This window comes from Patella vulgata, chromosome 5 (assembly GCF_932274485.2).
Source record: "Patella vulgata chromosome 5, xgPatVulg1.2, whole genome shotgun sequence".
In the NCBI taxonomy this organism is placed as follows: Eukaryota; Metazoa; Mollusca; class Gastropoda; family Patellidae; genus Patella; species Patella vulgata.
This window is the reverse complement of record NC_065883.2, coordinates 7,861,268-7,883,802: the sequence shown is the minus strand read 5'-3', so window position 1 is coordinate 7,883,802 and position 22,535 is coordinate 7,861,268. Positions and strand designations below refer to the sequence as shown.

The 22,535-nt window shown below is 38.8% G+C and overlaps 1 protein-coding gene across 1 annotated transcript; it reads left to right on the top strand.

The window, feature by feature from the left end:
• The first annotated feature begins 3,960 nt into the window (after positions 1 to 3,960).
• LOC126820936 (zinc transporter 6) lies at positions 3,961 to 22,108 on the top strand. The gene is made up of 13 exons (XM_056101326.1): positions 3,961 to 4,112; positions 4,574 to 4,611; positions 5,043 to 5,126; positions 6,495 to 6,579; positions 8,451 to 8,493; positions 9,788 to 9,853; positions 10,659 to 10,739; positions 11,962 to 11,997; positions 12,737 to 12,880; positions 16,219 to 16,338; positions 17,577 to 17,679; positions 18,684 to 18,800; positions 19,792 to 22,108. The coding sequence occupies exons 1-13, from the start codon at positions 4,043 to 4,045 to the stop codon at positions 20,164 to 20,166; spliced, it is 1,362 nt and encodes a 453-aa protein (XP_055957301.1). The 5' UTR covers positions 3,961 to 4,042; the 3' UTR covers positions 20,167 to 22,108.
• Positions 22,109 to 22,535: the final 427 nt, after the last annotated feature.

Genomic DNA, 22,535 nt, shown 5'->3' with positions numbered 1-22,535 from the left:
AAACAGTTAAGAGTCCCTGAACACACCATTTTTTTAGGGGGTTGGATGGCTGAATGGCTGAATGGTTAGCGTGAGCGCGCTGTATCATAAAGTCTGTCATTGAGTCGACTGGCGTGGTTTCGAATCCCCGGTGTTCCTCCCACTGACTGCTAAAGACCCCTATGCGCAAGCGAATTATTGAAATAAAATTAGACCATATGTTAGTCCCGAAATGACCTAGTTTGTGTTGAGTGGACGTTAAACCCCATTCTCTCTCTCTCTCTCTCTCTCTCTCTCTCTCTACACACCATTTTAATATACATCGACGCAGTGCTCACTCTGGGTTTCATTTTTTATCCGCCAAATTTTCATTTTAATTTATTAGCCCTATACATGTATTTTCTCCGCCAACATAAAGAACAAATATCTATTAGATTTTTTCAGTATTTTTTTTTACATAAGTACATGCAACATACATATGATATTACAATTTACAATATTCTAATCTGCTTTGCAGAAGCCCATTTTTTGAAAGCCTTTTCAACATCTTGGTTAACCACTTTTCCATTACTTAGTAACATTAAATTACACAGTCTATTTGTTTTTAATGAATATCTGTATATCTGAAAATTTCCATTGCATATTCTAAACGACATCCTAGTGCACAGTAAATTAGATTAAATAAGACCAGTCTCCACCCTAACCGTTAGTAAATAAAATCAACTAGATATAAAAATCCCTAGCCCTAACCCGGTTATGTGGAACAAACACATTTTTAGAAAATCCAATTCGTAGTAGGAAACACACTAATGTGGCTCTCCCCCGAGAGCCTCAAATTTATTCTTTTTTCTTCAGAAACCAAAATACCAGAATACCAGAAGCACCATCCAAGGAAGACCATCAGCGCCACCAACACCAAAAAAACAGTAAAATCATATTTGTATATAAATCTAATGTATGTATTTTTAATAAAACTAGGAAATATCACGAACTAATTTTTCATCGTCCTAGGTCAGTGCTTATGTGGAGACTTAACCTCTCCCCCAAATTCTTAAACCTAACCCACAATCTCGCCAACAATCACGTGCCCTAACCATATCCACATCTCAACAACCTTGACAGAAATTGAGCTGGCCTTAACAAATAGACTTAGCCGTATATATATATAAGACTTATTTCACATAATGAACACATAATCAAACTTCATTAGTTACCTATAAGCAGGGGCGCAGATTGCCATAAATTAGTGGTGGGGACAGTCCATGCACGGGCGACTATTGATCCTCCCCCGAAATTTTTTGAAAACTAGACGCTCTAAAACGCACTCTGTAGGTATTTTCAGCATCATTTTTCTTTAGAAATTTATAAGTGTTCATACAGAGTCGGGCCCGTAGGCTGGAAGCAAGGTGGGCGGGCACCTTTGTGAAAGAAAAGAACCGACTATATAACCGAACACCGCTGGCGTGAGGTGCTAGGTGTGCGGGGGGGGGGGGGCTTCTTTTAGAATTTTTGTTACAAAATGGTGTCTAAATAAGCATTCTCGGCGATTCTGAGGAGTTTTTACCAATAACAAAATAGTTCTGAGAGCAATGTTTTAAACCGAAAAAAAAAAATTCAATAAAGTGTTTAATATATTTAAAACTAAAGAACAGTACACTTATATCCACTCTACCCGTTTCTTCCCCCTTCTTTATGGACGGCCAGGGTTGGGTTTTAAAAAATGTCTTTTCCGATGAATTTCCTAAATTTCTAAACCATCTTCAAAATTTTTTCACTAACTTGTAATAATAAGTACACGATTCTTGGCTAAGCTTACTGTACTCCAAAAAATAGAGGGTTCGAGTCTTAAATTTTAGATTTAATTGCCTATATTCCACAGAGAGAGATAGAAACCATTCTTTAAAAATACGTTTATTGAGTATGGCTGCAAATCTCACTATGAAGGGTTCCCCTGATATACAAACTAAATCCTTTAGTTAGGTGATTTATCATCCAGTATACCAGATAAAAACAAAATCTCAGTTATTCCTTAACCCTTTAATTGTAATTGTAAATTAATGCACCTTGTACACATAACACGTCATTGTCTGCGATATCACCTCGGTGGAAGCGGACGTAAAATACAACTAATTCATCATATTCCTTAACCCTTTAATACCCAGCGTATCAGATATGCACACCTACATGATGTACATATTATAATCCCTATGGAATATTTTAATTATTTACTGTTATAATATGAATTAATTATCACTTATTCCCTGTTAAATAAAAATCGGTCACCGGGTGCAGCTGTACAACTTCAAGGACCCTGGCCTCAAGTTCCTGAGACCAACTCTACACTTTCTGAAAAGTCAATAAAAGCTCTGGAATGATTTCAATTTAAAAAAAATAAACAGTAAGCAAAACATCGGAAATAAGTGGTGGGGACACAGTATATCATGTCCCCACCACTAAAAATATTGGTGGGGACGCGTTCCGGTGTCCCCACCGGGATCTGCGCCATGCCTATAAGTAATTTTAAGATTCGCCTTTCAACATAAATAGTGTGGCGTACGTCATGTTATTTAAAGTCTATAAGAGCAGATAACACATGATACAATTAAATGGAATACAAGTTACTTATAAGATTTATTTCTGGAGACGTTTCGATGAGTTTTCTGTCGTCGCTAGAAATAAATCTTTTAAGTACCTTATTTTTCATTGTGTCATGTGTTATTTCTCATTCAGTTACGAAATGCCGCTTAACAATATGAAGTCTTGGATCCTATTTCAACTTTTACTGAAAGCATGGACCTTATTGAACAGGGGTGGTGGGCCCTGGGCCCTTATTCACAAAAACTTAAACTAAGATACAATCGAAATTTTAAGAAATACTGCAATTCGATTGGCTGACCAGTAAAATCAATTTGCACATATCCAATGAAGTTGCAGTATTTCTTAAAATTTTGGTTGTAACTTAGTTTAAGTTTTCGTGAATAAGGGCCCGGTATCATACGGTCTGTCATTGAGTCAACTGGCGGGGTTCGATTCCCCGGTTGTACGTGACAAGGAGAAGGGTCGCCTGTCCAACCTCGTGGGTTTTCTCCGGGTCCTCCGGTTTCCTCCCACTGCTAAAGACCCCTACGCGCAAGCGAATTATCGAAATAAAAAAATTAAACCATATGTTAGTCCCGAAATGACCTAGTTTGTGTCGAGTGGACGTTAAACCCCATTTCTCTCTCTCTCTCTCACTCTCTCTCTCTCTCTCTCTCTCTCTCTCACCTTATTGAACCATATCGTGTCCATGTTGAACACTGTAATGTAAAACTTGTACCATACAGCAACCCGCACAAATTCCACTTCTGTGAAATAGTCTTCCATTAAAATAATTTACGCAGTAGCCCTAATCAATACTTTTTAAGAAAAAATAGAAAATCCATTATTTTTACAGAATTTACTATTTTGTATTTTAAGTACAGTGTTATGCAAATTTAACATTCGTCTTTTAAAATACGATATACATGTATAATTTACTTGTATAAAGCACATTATCGAAGATCTTCGGTGAACTGAAATTAAATGAAATTTGGTTTAGCGTTAAACTTTTCTGATCCGACTTGGCTAATGAAGACGGACATACGACATACAGTGTGATATGAGGGAAATTATGTCGGACAATAATTGAATTCCAACTGTCAAGGGTTAATTACATGCACACCAAAGTGTACACGGGTCCTCGGATTTTTCGTCTCATCGGACCGACAAGATGCTGTTTCTTGCCAGGCCCTCCGCCCTACACAACGCTGGAAAACCCTGGGGAACTTTCTTAGCAAACACCAGAATCGAACCTCGGATTGATGAATCAGGGCCTTACGACTGAGCTACCGTGACTCTCCACTTCGGCGAAGAAAGAGCCGCCCATATAAATGTTTTGTATTTCGTTTCTTGAAATAAACCTGGATTCCCACTTTTAATTTCAGCCCCTTGCATCAATGCAAAAGCGCCTCTGTCGAAACCGAACATACATAACACGTCATGAATTGTTTTTATCGGTAGAAATCAGTTTATTTTTTATATAAGCATGATGAGCGGATACAGTTCTATTCCCGATTTGATTAGCAGCAGTGTTAATTTAGATCTGGCAAATGGGGGTTCGTATTTTTGTGTCACATCTATGGCTTTATTATAGTTTATATTTACATTTTTGATTTTGACACATTCTTCAGTATCAGTATGGTCCTTATTTCTTATTGCGGTAGAAAGAGAAGATGAAACCACGTATTTCTTCTAATTATATTCACGATGCCAACTATTCCATTCTATATTTTTTTTAATGTTTAAATACTGAATTAGGAAAGCTTTGTTTCTAAAAGTACTGGAATCAAGGAAGTCAGTACTATTCCGTAAATTTCTAATGTAAGGGAGATAAATCCAATAAACTTTGGGGTTTCAGACTACTTATTCGGAAGCCGAACTGCCCGGACCGTGCTCTATCGTATGGTATGGCTGGTCACGACCATAGGTTGAACTATTGTACGAAAATCCATGCATCCGAAGTTCGCACAGAATAACGTAGCTCTAGTCTTATTAAATATAAACCATTATATTTCAGATCAAAGTTTGCTAACCTCGAGAAAAACTTATACTTCGGTAAGTAATTATTCTTTTATTATTTAACAATCGGGATTGTTGAAGCCTGAGTTCAAATTGTCAGGCTTGCACTGTTGGTACCAGCAAGGATGGGAAAGAAAGTATGTACATAAAGAACTATCATGCTTTTCGAGTCCAGTTCCTAGGGTGGCAGCCTGTGAGAAAGGCAGAGAAAGAGTGTCAAATCGTTCGGATGGTACATAAAAACAGAGACCCTATTTACTTTTTGGCATTGTCCGCAAACAAGATCATTTAGAACGCGCAGAGAAGTAACCTTTTCCTGTTTGTATTCGCCCAGTCGAACTATCGGTTGAACGTGTGACTAGTTGCTCAGATGTACATTAAGGCTCAAATGTCCTGGATTTGATAGTATATGAAAAATACACTTTTATTTGACCTTAATCATCAAGAAGGTATATTTTATCTTTCAGGGAACAATTCACCCATTCACTCCAGCTCGTTCCACTTTACATGTTTTAAAGGGAGAAATAAGTTCTGTTTTACAAATACCTGAGGTGAGGGATAATACTTTCTTTTGTACAAAATAATTGGCCACATTTTTGTCTAATGTGTGCGATTTAGGTCATAAGGTCTGTCATTGAGTCAACTGGCATGGTTTCGATTCCCAGCTTGTATGTGACAAGGAGTAGGGTCACCTGTCCAACGGTCCAACCTTATGGGTTTTTTTCAGATCTTCCTGTTTCTCCCATTACTAAAGAGCCCTGAACGCAAGTGAATTAATGGAATAAAATTGAACAATATGTTAGACCCGAATTGACCTAGTTCGAGTGGACATCAAATCCAATTTCTTTTTTTTTCTATTCTGTTGAACAAAATGTGTTTTTGATAATAATTCTTTAGTACTTGGTGCATATATCTTTATTTTGTCAACCTTAGTTAAAAATGAATGGGTTATTGAATAGAGTAATGTTGTACTGTTATAATATAGTGATATTTCTTACATAAGTAGTTACTTCCCTTAACTGTCACCCTTAGCTGAATGAATAAACGGAGAGTGCGACATCGGAGATGTTTGACGTCATATGTGGATTGTAGGTTATTGTAAGGGTTAGGCTTGGTCCAGAGTTAGGGTTAGCCCTGTTTACATCTCAAGACTGTGACGAAATCTGCAGGTCCCAACCCTTGCCCTAACCCACAATCCACCCATGACGTCATATGTGCTAAAATGTGCAGGACTGTCTCCAACAATAGTTAATGATTGTGATTAATGTATCTTTAAATAGTGTAAAAATCTTGTTGTTTTAGGCCTATAGGGAGAAGTAGTTTTAGGCAGTCCGAGTGCTAAACCTTACGAAATGTAGGAAACTTGTCTTTAGCACATGAATTGTCTCATGTTTGCAATGTGATGAGGCTAGTAAGCTATGGCGACTTCGAACTGAATTTTGCTCAATATATTTGATTTTTCACGGCATAGGAAATATAATAAAGGTATTGTTTTATGAATTTAACAAAATGGCGCTACCTAGATTAAGAGGGGGGTTGGATGGTTGAATGGTTAGCACGTGCACGCTGTATCTAAGACCTGTCATTGAGTCAACTGGCGTGGTTTCGAATCCCCGGTTGTACGTGACAATGAGTGGGGTCGCCTGTCCAACCTCGTGGGTTTTCTCCGGGTCCTCCGGTTTTCTCCCACTGCTAAAGACCCCTACGCGCAAGCGAATTATTGAAATGAAATTAAAAACCATATGTTTGTCCCGAAATGACCTAGTTTGTGTCGGGTGGACGTTAAACCCCATTTCTCTCTCTCTCTCACCTAGATTAAGATCCTTGATATTTTCACATCATGGGAAATATAATAAAATATTTTATTTTATAAATTGTACAAATGAAGATATCTAGAGTAAAATCTTTTATATTTTCAGGCCAAGAAGATTTGTTTATTTTTAATATTTAATATAATAAGTTCAATAATACTGTTGCTATGGTGTCATACAACAAACAGTATGGGTAAGATATTTAAATTCAATAATAGGTTTTATTTAACAATGGGACTAAAGCACACTTATCTTTTGTTAAGCATAGGGGATGCCCCTTACCCTCAGGTGGGAGAGGGGGGTGACTCCTGGCCCAAGGGCCCTAAAATTATTGTGCCAAATATCTATCTACCATACAAATTGAATTTGTGTGGGTATGACGGACAATAACCAGAATATTTGGCCCCTTTTCACTTTGGTGCCAGAGCCCAAGTAAAATTAGTTTGTGGCCCAATGCAAGCTTAATCTGACTGTGCCTCCACCTTTCATCTAAGTCATACCTAGACGTATCTCGTACAGACCCTCAAATAAACAATACAGTAGACATCACTTATAAACATTCCATGGACACAGTTTTAATAGATCTCTTACATTTAAGTTTGATATACCCCCCATTCATTGAAGTCAAACCAGTGTCATATCATCCAGAGTTTGAATTATGTAAAGAGTGTCACTTACGTCCATCCAGTCAGATCTATTCACATTTGGTGGGATTGGGGTCAATTTGTCTTAATGCATCCGCTTTAGATCCTATGATCTGCCATTGACTTAAAGCTACGTTCCCAGAAAAGCATTTATCGGGTGGTTATTTCCAATAAAAGTATGGCAATATTGGTATATATGAAAGTAGAAATATCCAATTTTACTAGAAAAATAATGGATCCCCTGAAAAACACTCATGGAGCGCATACAGGACAAAAATGTAAGGGTTTCTCTAATCGGCACCCCAACGATTAGGAGTGTCTGCACGCGTGACGTCGAAGGTTGCACGCAGAGATTGAGCACTTGATGTACATTTTGATAAACTTTATAAAGAATTAGACATACAACACTTTCTGAGATAAAAATCACGGAAAAAGACGCGGGCAGTGGATAATCCGAAAATTTAATTAGGCTTCGATATTTGCAATAAATATTCAGTGATTAAAGACAACATTGTCTTGTGTATGCAATGAATTCTCCTCCCACTTCACTTGCGTTGCTAGGTACCGAGAGAGATAAGTCAGTGATACAAATATGACCTCTTTTGATAGATTTTTTATAGCCAGGGTATTCCCCAACAATTGCAATGTTTTGAGAAGGATTTGAAGCAAAATTATGATAAATTAATTAGTTTGAATATGTTTTTAGTCCAAATATATCATCAAATCACCCAATTTTTACCCGGGAATGTATCTATAAGTGCCGTGGCTTTGACCCCACACTTGTACCTGACAAGGAATTTGATCCCCTACCTAACTTTGTGGGTTTTGTCCTGGACTTCTGGGTTCCTCGCACAGCTGATACAAAGACCTGTAAGCGAATTATTGAAATAGAATGGAACCATATGTTAGTCCCAAATGACCTAGTTTGTGTCGAGTGAGCGTTAAGCCCCATTTCTCTGTCTGTGTATGATATTTATATTTTGTTCCCTGTGAATGGTTAAAGTCCCAATGCACTATTTTAAGAATTAGGAATGACTTACATCCTAAAATATTATGACAGATGAATTTCTAATATTGTAAAGGTGAGATCCCTAAAAGGAATCACAATCCAAGTATGGTTCTATTCCTTTCAGTTCTTACAAAGATATGTGGAATTGAAATTTCATCAGTCTTTGCTGCTTCGCTATGTAATCAGTCTTGACTCCATTTTGTTGTCCGCGAAAATTTATTGGTAGGCCTGTTTTAATTCCAATTGAATCCAAGCTGGACCATTATCTTGATTTTGTTTTCTTAATTAAATGTTCAATAATCGATCTGAGTACATGGATTAAGCCGTGAGAAATTTGATTTTTTAGCGAAAAATCCAAATGGTGTATCGTTACTTTAAGATTAAATAATAATATACTATTATTTATTTCAGCTTTAACAGCTTATACTTATCTCACTATCTTCGACATATTCAGGTGAGACAAATACACATATATTCATCATTTAGTAACTTGATTCTATGGTAGGGTGCATCACACAGCGTAAATTGGCTCTATTGAAATTGAAAGTTGTACACGTCACAGCGAATGTGCGCGCTTCAGTGTCTAGCCTCGAACTGATTTCTGGTAAGGAACGCAGTGCGTATTGTGACTTGTCCGTAGATTTGTTTTGTGTAAATTTTGTGTGGTGCAGTCCCCCCCCCCCTTTGCCGTGCACGTAAAAGAACCCTTGGCAGTTGGAATTCGATATAAGAGTAGGCCGTAGCGCCGCTGCCAGGCAAAATTTCCCTCATAGCACACTGTATGGTGTATGCCCGTTTTCAATTAGCCCAGATTAGGTTCAGAAGAGTAGGACGTTAAACCCCATTTCATTTCATTTCATTTTATGTGTATGTTTATATTTTCTCAACTCATAGGGGGTTGGATGGCCGAATGGTTAGCATGTGCGCACTGTATCATAAGGTCTGTCATTGAGTCAAATGGCATGACTTAGATTCCCCGGTTGTACGTGACAAGGAGTAGGGTCACCTGTCCAACCTTGTGGGTTTTCTCCAGGTCCTCCGGTTTCCTCCCACTGCTAAAGACCTCTACGTGCAAGCAAATTATTGAAATAAAATTGAACCATGTGTTAGTCCCGAAATGGCCTAGTTTGTGTCGAGTGGACGTTAAACTCTCTCTCTCTCTCTCTCTCTCTCTGGGGGGTTGGATGGCTGAATGGTTAGCGTGTGCGCGCTGTATCATAAAGTCTGTCACTGAGTTGACTGGCGTGGTTTCGAATCCCCGGTTGTACATGACAAGGAGTAGGGTTGCCTGTCCAACCTCGTGGGTTGTATGTGACAAGGAGTAGGGTCGCCTGTCCAACCTCGTGGGTTTTCTCCGGGTCCTCCGGTTTCCTCCCACTGCTAAAGACCCCTACGCACAGACGAATTATTGAAATAAAATTTAACCATGTGTTAGTCCCGAAATGGCCTAGTTTGTGTCGAGTGGACGTTAAACTCTCTCTCTCTCTCTCTCTCTCTCTCTCTGGGGGGTTGGATGGCTGAATGGTTAGCGTGTGCGCGCTGTATCATAAAGTCTGTCACTGAGTTGACTGGCGTGGTTTCGAATCCCCGGTTGTACATGACAAGGAGTAGGGTTGCCTGTCCAACCTCGTGGGTTTTCTTCGGGTCCTCCGGTTTCCTCCCACTGCTAAAGACCCCTATGCACAAGCGAATTATTGAAATAAAATTAAACCCATAATCATTTCTATGACACCATTTTTATTTTTCAGCATTCTAACATGCTTACTCAGTATTTGGGTTCAAATACAGAAACCTACTCCAGCATTCTCTTTCGGGCAAGTAATCAATTAATTATATAATTAACAATTAAAACCTCTGATTGGCATTTGCATTTATCGGGCGATATGCAATTTTTCACGGCTTAATCCACGCTAAATTGTGAATATTTAACATTTACTCAAGAGTATATAGTCTCTTGGTGTGGATTCAGTTGTTTTAAAATGATTTTAGCTAAACTTGCAGCTAAGTGGGTAAGACGCTGGCTCGCTAGCTTGGAGGTCGGGTGTTAGATCCCTGCATTGGCCGAGAAAGTCCATCCAGATTTTCCGACGTGGTTTCCCCTTGTCAGTGGTGCAGAACGGAGGGCCTGACAAGGACAGCTGTCTAGTCCTTCGGATGATACGAAAAATCAAGGTCCCGTGTACATGTTGTCATGCACGTAAAAAATCCCTTGGCAGTTGGAATTCGATATAAGAGTAGGCTGTAGCACCGCTGCCCGGGCAAAATTTCCCGCATAGCACACTGTATGGCATATGCCCGTCTTTATTAGCCTAGTTCGGAGCAGAACAGTAGGACGTTAAACCCCATTTCATTTCTAAACTTGCAGGTGGCACTGGCTTGTTGTATCGTCTGCAGGAGGATTGGGTGGCCGAATGGTCATAAGGTCTGTAATTGAGTCAAGTGGCGTGGCTTCTATTCCCCGGTTGTACGTGACAAGGAGTAGGGTCACCTGTCAAACCTCATGGTTTTTCTCCGGTTCCTCCGCTTTCCTCCCGCTTTGTCGGTTCACTAAATTGTAGGGTCAAATTGTTATTTTTGTGGATATTTTTAGTTTGAAATGTTAACTGTTTTTATTTTTAGGTATGAGAGATTTGAAGTGTTAGCTGTTTTTGCCAGTACCATGTTAGCACAACTTGGGTCATTCTTTATTTTAAAAGAAAGGTGAGTCACATGGATGTTGGATTATTTTGTAACAAACCCTGACAAATTGCGTGACAAACAAGGCTATCAACACAGATACAATGTAAACAATACTATTTGGCGACGAACATACTTTCACCGTTTTTAATACCTTAAATCACTGTCCAAAGTTTTAGGTAAGAACCCAATTAAACGAAGGACTGTCATGTTGCGGTACTAACGAGAGATTTGATTGAACGGGAAGAACAGACACACTCCCTCAAAAGCTCAAGTATCAGAAGACAATCCAGCCATGGCCAGAGAGGGATTTCTCGGGTCATTGCTTCAGGAATATAGGCAAATAGTGGATTTTGTTGTGTGTATTGGAATGTATCGTCTGTAGAATATTAAAGATTTGAAATCTTTGATCGTATAATAAACACAGAATCGTCAATGGTTACTTGAGCTTGCCCCCATACGATGAAGACAACTGAATATGTCCCAGTATAGTAGACTTTCAACAAATGATTATTAAAACATGTTGTTGTGAGGTATCTAAGCCGTTACATATAGGTATATTCATGGACTACCTTTGGTTATGTAAGACATACAAAGTCATCATCCCTCTTTAAAGGAACATTAGATAAAGAGCTGACAGTTCTCAGTATAATAATTAACAAATAGATGTCTTAAAGAGAATATGCTGAAAATTTCAGTCAAATTGATCCACTCTGAACCGAGATAATAGCGATTGAATTTTAGGCCTAGCCTTGATCATCATTACTAAAGTTTGTACGTTAAATAACAAAGTCTTGATTATCTATTTTGATGTTAAATCATCTATCACAAAATGTATTTAAATCAAGTAAATGGCATCGACTGTTGATTATATGGAGAGCATATCTACAAAAATCTATATTATATTTTTATACAATAGTATAATTTCTTTGAACAGCCAAATCATTAGGGCTCTCACAACAAATCGTTTCAGCGGCCGCTGATGGAATTAGGTCATTCAGATGGTACAAAAAAAAATGAGGTCCTGTGTACACATTAGCATGCACATAAAAGATCCCTTGGCAGTTGGAATTCGATATAATAGTAGGCCCTAGTGCCACTGCATGGGCAAAATTTCCCTCATAGCACACTGTATGGCGTATGCCGTCTTTATTAGCCTAGTATAGGAGAACAGTAGGACGTTAAACCCATTTCATTTCTGTTAATTTATGTGACAGGTCAAATTTTATTTCTTTTATTTTATCAGTGTGGAAGCTCTTTTACAACAGCCTGAAATTCACACGTGAGTACACAAAGTTTTTTGGTCGATTTTATTATAAAATTCTGAATATTTTCAATATCCATGCCGACAATCATCTGTCTGTCCTTCCGACCTTTTGTTGACTATTGTCGTTAATTCTCTAAATGTCAGAATTAAGATCAAAATTTGCTTTAATTAAATGGAAGAGACTGGTTGATTTTCCCTGGATAACAAAAATAACTTGTCACTGCATTTCCAAAACTCAGATTTTTGTCAAAATCACATTTAACCTTTTGAAATCTCGATATCCAATCAGATTAAAATACAGATCTATATTTCGTTTCGTTTTTTTTATACTTTCGATGGCCTAAACTAAATGAAGATCTGACAAGTTGTACGGGAAGGTCGTGTCAGGGGTTGTACGAGCGGCTTTTGAACCTATGATGTCCAACATTGATTAATCAATCAGCGTTGATGTTTCTAGTGGTTTACCGTGAATGGCATGGCAAAAACAAATCGTAACAGACAGTTTCATTTGTTAATCTCTCACATCAACGAGAACGTGGGTTATATAACAACTCTTCCAGATCTCCTAGTGTAGTAAAGACAAGTAAAATAAAATTTTGAACTATAAAAAATGAAATGAAACAGGATCTGTTTTAATCAGATTGACTAGATATCCTAATACATATTCATAAATCTTGTCCAATTAGAAATGCTTATTTAAAGCATGTGACTATTTCTCGTATATCGATTGGTTTCCTAAATTTTATATTTTTAGCGGAAGATTATTAGTGGGTGGAGTATTTGCGTGTAGCGTCCATCTTGTTGTAACGTTTGGTGTAAAGAACCGAGCCATGAACCATATAGTAGCTGCATCTAGTTCCAGTTGGTTACAAGAACACATGTCCGATATGAGTGAAAGGTATTTATATTTTATCTCGAGGTTGACATGAAGAATGTGTCTAGTTTTTCGGATGGGACAAAATGATAAGGTCCAGTGTACAATTTATAATCCTTTAGTGACATTAAACACAATAAAATAAACAGGGTTTAACGTCCTACTGTTCTGCTCCCAACTGGGCTAATTAAGACGGGCGTACGCCATACAGTGTGCTATGATGGAAATGTTGCCATGGCAGTGGCACTATGGCCTACTCTTATTTCGAATTCCAACTACCAAGGGATCTTTTACGTGCACACTATTGTATAAATGGCACCTCGTTTTTTAGTCTCATCCGAATGACTAGACAGCTGTCCTTGTCAGGCATTTCTTCCTGCACCACTGACAAGGGGAAAACAACATCGGAAAATCCCTGTGAACTTTCTCGGCGAGTGCAGGGATCGAACACGTGACCTCCAGGCTAGCGAGCTAGCGTCTTACCCACTTAGCCACTGTGGCTCCCCGAGCACAATAAAAGCACAACGATCATTTCTATGGAATACAATCACTGGTTTATTATACATATAGCGCTACTTTTTGTTTTCATGCACTAACCTGTAGTGATTGTAGTCTACATAATATAAAACACAACAAACATTTACAAATCATCAATTTATTAAAACATATCGAGCACATTTTTCCATTTAATTGGTTTTGTGTTTTTAGAGTACAAGATTCCCCGGTTGTATGTGACAAGGAGTAGAATCGCCTGTCCAACCTCGTGGGTTTTCTCTGGGTCCTCCGGTTTCCTCCAACTGCTAAAGACCCCTACACACAAGCGAATTATTGAAATAAAATTAAAACCATGTTAATCCTGAAATAACCTAGTTTGTGTCGAGTGGACGTTAAACCCCATTTCTCTCTCTCTCTGATTAGAAAATTATTTTTGCATCTACTGGGGATGGATGACAGTTCCCCTTTATATCATTGATAAACTGTATGTATAAAATTTGATTTTAGAATTCCCCTTTAAACTGTTGGTATCATTAGGATGATGGCTTGCTAAACAGGACCTCTCGTTTTGGCCGAAAAAAGTTCCTTAGTATGGTTCCCCTTGACTGTAGTGCAGTACAGAGGGCCTGGCAAAGACAGTGTCCAGTTGTTCGGATGGGACAAAAACCTGAGACCCAATGTCCGAGCAAAATCTGATTCCAAAAATAGGATGCTGGCTTGCTAACCATGACGCTTCATTCTGGCCGAGAATGTTCCTTGGAATTTTCTGGTATGGTTCCGCTTGACTGTAGTGCAGTACAGAGGTCCTGGCAGGGACAATGTCTAGTTGTTCGGATGGGACAAAAAAACGAGGCCAAATGTCAGAGCAAGATTTCACCCTTAGCACACTATATGGCATAAGCCTGTCTTCATTAACCGAGTCGGTGCAGAACAGTAGGACTATACGCATCTCATTTCTATCAAGACTTTCCGACGTGGTTTCCCCTTGTCAGTGGTGCAGAACGAAGGGCCTGACAAGGACAGCTGTCTAGTCCTTCTGATGATACGAAAAACCGAGGTCACATGTATATATTGGAATGCACATAAGATCACCTGGCAGATGGAATTCGATATAAGAGTAGGCAATAGTGCTGCTGTCCGGACAAAATTTCCCTCATAGCACACTGTATGGCGTATGCCCGTCTTCATTAGCCCAGTATAGGAGAAGAACAGTAGGGCGTTAAGCCCCATTTCATTTCATTTCTATCAAGACTATGGCAGTTCTCCTTTAAATCATTGATAAACTGAATATATAATATTGTTTTACTTATATTGTAAATAAACTAGATATTATGTAGCTTATATTCCAATTTATGTAGCATGTGACAATAGCCACAGTACCAAAAGGGTATCGGTTTACGAATTTGCATCTAATTAATGGATTAATGAATGATTTACAAGGCTGGCCTATGACAGCTAGTGAAAGGAAGCTTGTAATATTATTTATGATGTCATCACATTTGCCGGTTTCTTATAATTTATGGGGGATTGGGTGTCATAATGGCTGTCATTGAGTTATGTGGTGTGGTTTTGACTCCCCTCATACTTGACAACGGTAGAGTCGCCTGTCCAACCTCATGGGTTTTCTCCAGGTCCTCTGGTTTCTTCCAATTGCTGCTTATACACCTACAAAATTGGAAATAAAATTGAACCATATCTCTCTCTCTCTCTCTCTCTCTCTCTCTCTCTCTCTCTTTGTTTATCTGTTTATAAAGAATGTGACCATATCAGATGTCAAATTATTAAGATGATATTCCACGCATAAAATTAATTTTAATGGGAATGTATGAAATATGTGATATTAAATTATAAACAAATTATACAGACAATGTTAATGAAGGCTATATGATATGTCAGATTAGTCATTGAGAGTGGGGTTGGATGGCCGAATGGTTAGCGTGTGCACGCTGTATCATAAGGTCTGTCATTGAGTCAACTGGAGTGGTTTTGATTTACCGGTTGTACATGACAAGGAGTAGGGTCGCCTGTCTAACCTTGTGGGTTTTCTCCCGGTCCTCCGGTTTTCTCCCACTGCTAATGACCCCTACATGCTAGCGAATTATTGAAATAAAATTGAACCTTATGTTAGTCCCAAAATGACCTAATTTGTGTCAAGTGGACGTTAGACCCTATTTCCCTATTTCTCTGTTCTACAAACTTTCCCCAGATTTTCCACAGTTACCCTGTGTCAGAAAGGCCTGGCGGTTACCCTGTGTCAGAAGGGCCTAGTGGTTACCCTGTGTCAGAAGGGCCTGGTGGTTACCCTGTGTCAGAAGGACCTGGTTGTTGCCCTGTGTCAGGAGGGCCTGGTGATTACCCTGTGTGACTAATCATTCCAATGGGACAAAAAACACAGGTCCTTTGTACATGTAGGCATGCACGGACAAAAATCTTGGAAGTCGAAGCAAAAGCATAGGACGTAGTGCTGCTGCCTGGGCAAAATTTCACACATAAAACACTGTATGCCGTATGCCCGTCTTCATTTTCCTGATTTGTTGAGAAAATAGGAGAGAGAGAGAGAGAGAGAGAAATGGGGTTTAACGTCCACTCGACACAAACTAGGTCATTTCGGGACTAACATATGGTTTAATTTTATTTCAATAATTCGCTTGCATGTAGGGGTTTTAGCAGTGGGAGGTAACCGGAGGACCCGGAGAAAACCCATGAGGTTGGACAGGCGACCCTACTCCTTGTCACGTACAACCGGGGATTCGAAACCAGAGAAAATAGGAGATTAAACCTAATTTCATTTCAATAAAAGGGAAAAACCCATCATAATTTCAGCATTATATTCTATTAAATATATGATATATTATGATATATTTCAGTTTATGCAGTGTTGTACCAGGACTCCGGAAACTTTTATTACCCAGAATTAACCCGTTTGTTTTAATAGCCCTGACTGGGGGTGTGTCATTATTCGTTACTTATATACTAATAGATACAAAGTAAGTCATATTATTATTTATACGGGTGGGGGGGTTGGATGGCCGAATGGTTAGCATGTCCGCGCTGCATCATAAGGTCGTATCCCCAGTTGTACGTGACAAGGGAGTAGGGTCGCCTGTCCAACCTCGTGGGTTTTCTCAGTGGTGATCCTATCAGGTCATATTATTATTTATTCGGGTGGGGGGGTTGGATGGCCGAATGGTTAGCATGTCCGCGCAACATCATATGGTCGAATCCCCAGTTGCACGTGACAAGGGAGTAGGGTCGCCTCTCCAACCTCGTGGGTTTTCTCGGTGGTGATCCTATCAGGTCTTATCATATATTGAGGTCATTCGTAGCATAAACTTGATTGCATCGAATCGTGGACTCAGTAGGGACAAAATGAAATGAAATGGAGTTTAACGTCCTACTTTTCTGCTCCTAACCTGGGCTAATGAAGACGGGCATACGCCATACAGTGTGCTATGAGGGAAATTTTCCCCGGACAGCGGCACTACGGCCTACTCTTATATCGAATTCCAACTGCCAAGGGATCTTTTACGTGCACGCCAATGTGTACACGGGACCTCGGTTTTTCGTCCCATCCGAACGACTACTCAATAGGGACAATCATATCGCAATGCATCACACGGCAGTGGGAACCTAGCATTAATCTTGCTTCTAATTTGAGGGGGGGGGGGTGGCCGAATGGTTAGCACGTGCGTGCCGTATCATAATATCTGTCATTGAGTCAACTGGTGTGGTTTTGAATCCCCGGTTGTATGTGACAAGGAGTAGGGTCGTCTGTCCAACCTCGTGGGTTTTCTCCAGGTCCTCTGGTTTCCCCCCCACTGCTAAAGACCCCTACGCGCAAGCGAATTATTTAAATAAAATTAAACCATATATTAGTCCCGAAATGACCTAGTTTGTGTTGAGTGGATGTTAAACCCCATCTCTCTCTCTCTCTCTCTTTCTCTCTCTCTCATTTGAGGTAAAATATTCAGACATTCTGTAGGTGTTTACTTGCTTTAACCTGAATTTTAGGATTTCTTTGATCCATTGTTATCTGGTTTTCTCCGGATCCATCGGTTTCCTCCCATTGCTAAAGACCTCTACATACAAGCGAATTATTGAAATAAAATTGAGCCATGTGTTAGTCCCGAAATGACCTCTCTCCATTGTTATCTATCAGTATTTGTTTTATTTTAAAGTCATAAAACATGATGCAGTGTATTTATTTGCTATTTTATTATTTAAGATTATATTATTCTGCCGACACGTGGGCGGCTGTTGGAATAGCCATCATGATGTTTGGTACCATGGCTCCTATGAGCATATACACAGCTAAAATACTCTTACAGGTAATTATTGGTCTATCATGTGAAAGTTTAATATTTGACCAGAAATTTGTTTTAGCTATTCTTTAAACATGCATTATATAAGAGCTAAGTATGTCTTTTGTAAGTCTTCATTGTTTTTATTGATACCTTTAATACATGTCTGGAAGTTCAAAATATAAGGGGGGGGGTGGATGGCTGAATGGTTAGCGTGCGCGCGCTGTATCATACAGTCTGTCATTGAGTCAACTGGTGTGGTTTCAAATCCCCGGTTGTACGTGGCAAGGAGTAGGGTCGCCTGTCCAACCTCGTGGGTTTTCTCCGGGTCCTCCGGTTTCCTCCCACTGCTAAAGACCTCTACGCGAAAGCGAATTATGTAAATAAAATTAAACCATATGTTAGTCCCAAAATGACCTAGTTTGTGTCGAGTGGACGTTAAACCCCATTTCTCTCTCTCTCTCAAAATATAAGGGAGCCAAGGGGTTAAGACGCTGACTCGCTAGACTGAAGGTCGTGGGTTTGCTCCACGTGTTGGCTGGGAAAGTTCATCTTGATTTTTTGGCGTGGTTTCCCCTTGTCAGAGTGGTGCAGAACGGAGGGCCTGACAAGGACAGCAGTCTATTCGTTTGGGTGGGACAAAAAAACGAGGTCCTGTGTACACATAGGCGTGCAAGTAAAAGATCCTTTGGCAGTTGGAATTCGATATAAGAGTAAGCCATGGTGCGGCTGTCCGAGAACAATTTCCCTCATAGCACACTGTATGGCGTGTGCACATCTTCATTAGCCCAGTTGGAGCAGAACAGTAGGATGTTAACATTTTATTGGCTGGCAACCTATCTTTATGTATAGATTTAGAAGTTAAATAAATGCTATATATATATTTTGTAGACTATACCGTCTCCTATACTGGGTTAACTTTTTGTTGGCTGGCAGCCTATCTTTATGTATAGATCTGTTGGCTGGCAACCTATCTGTATGTATAGATTTAGAAGTTAATTAAATGTTTAATACATGTATATATTTTGTAGACAACACCGTCTCATATACTGGGTCAACTTGATAAAGTTTTACGAGAAGCTTCAACATTAGATGGTGTTTTAGAATTTCGTCAGGAACATTTCTGGACTTTGTCTTTTGGTACCTTGGTAAGTCTCCTCCATGTTTGTGGCTGATCCAGATGTCGTTTTTACATTTTCTGTGATTCTTGTTGTACCTGACAAGGGTTACTTACTATAGCCCTGACCGGGGTAATATCTATAGTCCTGACAAGGGTACACGAGTTCCCGTGTATATATTGGAATGCATGCAAAAGATCCCCTGGCAGTTGAAATTCGATATAAGAGTAGGCGATAGTGCCGCTGCCCGGGCAAAATTTCCCTCATAGCACACTGTATGGCGTATGCCTGTCTTCATTAGCCCAGTTTAGGCGCAGAACAGTAGGACGTTAAACCCCATTTCATTTCATTTCATTTCCTTACAAGGGTAACAACTATAGTCCTGACATGGTTAAAACCTTCGACCTGACAAAGAAAAGCTTTGTAGTTTTGTGGATTATCGAGAATAACAAAAACCCTTTATTCTAGTTCATATGGGGGATTGGGTGACTGATTCCTGTGCCGGTTTAACACAAGTAATCATTTAACTCAGCCGTTGTGCTTTTCGATCCCATGTTTATACATGACAAGGAATACAGTTACCTGAGTACCCCCATGAACTCGCAAATTACTAATATCACCCAATCTGATTAAAACACAGATCCTATTTCGTTTTGTTTTTTATCTACACTAGGATCTGGAAGAGTTGTTATATTACCAGCGTTTTGGTTGAAGTGAGGGATAAGCCAATGAAACAGTCTTCTTCTTGGCGTGCCATGCACGGAACTGTGGGTAAACCACTAGAAACGCCAAGCTGATTGATTAATCGATGTTCTAGGGTCAAAAGCCACTCGTACGACTCCTGACACGACCTTCGAGTACAACTTGTCAGATCTTCATGTAGTGTAGGCCATCAAAAGTTTAAAAAAAACGAAACGAAATATAGATCTGTATTTTAATCAATATGTGCCGGAGAATCAACCTATCCATCTATCCTGCTATTATTGTATCCATCAATTTATTGTCATTTATTTCTCTACAGGCTGGTTCTGTACAAGTTCGTGTGAGAAGAGATGCAGACGAACAACTCGTGTTAGCTCATGTTTATAGTAGACTTTCAAACTTAGTTTCATTATTAACGATACAAATATTTAAAGATGATTGGACCAGATCTACCGGATACAGTATGATGTCATCGGCACCGTTTATACCCGCAGCGACATCCCACGGTCAAGATCGCGCCAATTCTCCACCACTGCCACCATTTATTCCATATCAAGGTCAAGGTGTTCAAGCTCCAATGACTAGTGCCGTTGATATTAATAGAATATTGTCTAGTCAAGCTCCGTACAGTCAAACTGGTAGAATAAACATTAACCCTTCTAACCAATATTCATATATGGGCGGAGCAAGTTAATCTCAAAACTCGAGTGACTCCAAAGAAACCAATGCAATTTGGTTCAATCATATATTAGACAACATCATACTCAAATTCGGCCGAAGTCTGCCGAAAGGACGTAATTCACATAATTCAATATGGCAGTCTCAAGGAAGTTTCTGAGAGTGATATCTTTAACTAGTGCGTTTCTGTGGTGGGACAATAAATAGATTTTTATAAAAATCCTGCAATACAAAGTGGTAATCGAGGTGAAATGTTCCGAAATAACAAATTTGACCAAACCAATTTTAACAAAAATTATTTTTCACATAGTACCTGTTATTTTTTCAAAATGGCTGCCAAATTTGGTAATAACATGTCGGCGTATATAACCAATCACTATCTCGTAAGATATGACTTTTACTATGTCTTTTATATGGTTTTATATGAAATTTGAAAATCCAACATGGTAAAAATTCAAAATGGCTGCCAAAATGGAATCCACCTTGAACTCAGCAACCTCAAAACCCTTACGATTAAATACAATTCTGCCATTTTGGATTTCATTTTGAATTTTTGCGGTCATGGATTCCCGAAATTGATTTTTGAGATCAGAAGTGAACCCAGCGAGATAGACATCCACATAAATGACATAAATCCGCCATTTTTGAATCCATTTTGAATTGCCGCCATGTTGGATTTTCGAAATTTATCTTTAAATTCAGAGACATAGAAAACTATATAAAAGACATAGTAAAAGTCATACCTTACGATATGGAGGAAATACTATTTTATTACGATTAATTAAAATTCCGCCATTTTGGAATTCATTTTGGCGGCAATTTGGAATTTCTACCCTCATTGATTCTCTAAATTCGTATTACAAGTCATATCCAACAGGAATAAACCACGATCAACTTAAAATCCGTCATTTTGGCTGCCATTTTGAATTGCTACCCAGATCATGGATTTTTGAAATTATCTTTAAATTCAGAGACATCGAAAACCATATAAAAGACACGGTAAAAGTCACAGGTTTTTTTTTTTGTATTTTTTTCGGCACATTTCACCTCTATAACTACTTTTTGTTTGAAGAATTTAAAACAAAAATAGTTATTCTCCCACCACTAAAACACACTGGTTACGAAATATCGCTCTCCGAAAATTCCTGAAGACCGTCATATTGACTAATGTTGTCTGACATGTGTATAATTTAACAAACTGCATTGGTTTCTTTTGCAATTTGTTTTGGGTAAAACATTATCCCTCATCCGCTAGGGGGGTTGAATGGCCGAATGGTTAGCGCGTGCGCGCTGTATCATAAGGTCTGTCATTGAATCACCTGACGTGGTTTCGATTCCCCTTTTGTATGTCACAAGGGGTAGGGTCGCCTGTCGAACCTCGCGGGTTTTCTCCGGTGTCCCTCATTTACTCCCACTGCTAAAGACCCCTACGCACAATCGAATTATTGAAATAAAATTGAACTGGGCTTTTGATAGAGCGATGTCATGTTGTTAAGGGGGCGTAGCTATCTTTGTTGGATTGTTTTATTGTTGCGTCATTCACTTTTAGCATTGTACAAATCCCAGGATAAAATGAGAATAAAATGTAAAAACAGGCCCCCGAGTTCACAAAGCATTCTCAGACTTAAGTTAAGAATTTACTCAACTTTCAATCAGTGTTTATGATAGATATCTTTGATCTAGAAACACAAAACGTTGCATATAGTTTCTTATTGATGTATTTGATACATTAAAACAACAAAAGTTTTATAAAGGGCTATATTTTAGTTAAAATAAGGTGACCAAGTTTGAGTAAATTGAGAATCCTTTGTGAACTCGAGGTCAGATTGTATTTTACCAGCAGGTTCTTGTGAACTGTAATGGGTGTAAAATGAAGAAGACATTTTTCGTCTTAATAATAGAAATAAGATGAAACAGAATTAAAATTTACATTGAACAAATAAAGAAGTTGGATTATACATTGTCTTAATTTAGAAATTACATGAATAGAAGTAAGAAATTACATGAATAGAAGTTAGAAATTGGGTGATAGCATGTTAGAGTTTTGAATCGAATATACCGTCATATGTTTTGCCCTTAAAGTAGCTAAGTCTCTAACTCAATATCATCCAAAGTCTTCGACATTGAAAACACGAATTATTTGTCAATTTAAATCAACATTGATGTTGTGATCTTATCGGAAAAAAAATGGGCATCTGATATCCAATATTTAAGACAAAATAAACAGTTTACCATTGGTACACGAATCGTGTACCATAGTGCGTTTCAGCGCCATTTGTAACAAGGGACTCGAAGAACGAGGCTAGACATATTCCACAAGTCATGTCAAACGGTAATGCCTTATTCTTTATCTGGAGAGCATGCAAAATAAATAGGCTACTATCG

Excerpts from the sequence above, each read along its gene's own strand:
- LOC126820936 (XM_056101326.1), top strand. The coding sequence starts at position 4,043 with ATGATGAGCGGATACAGTTCTATTCCCGATTTGATTAGCAGCAGTGTT. Across the intron at positions 4,612-5,042 it reads CGAGAAAAACTTATACTTCG|GGAACAATTCACCCATTCAC; the intron begins GTAAGTAATTAT and ends TTTATCTTTCAG. Across the intron at positions 12,881-16,218 it reads ATGTCCGATATGAGTGAAAG|TTTATGCAGTGTTGTACCAG; the intron begins GTATTTATATTT and ends GATATATTTCAG.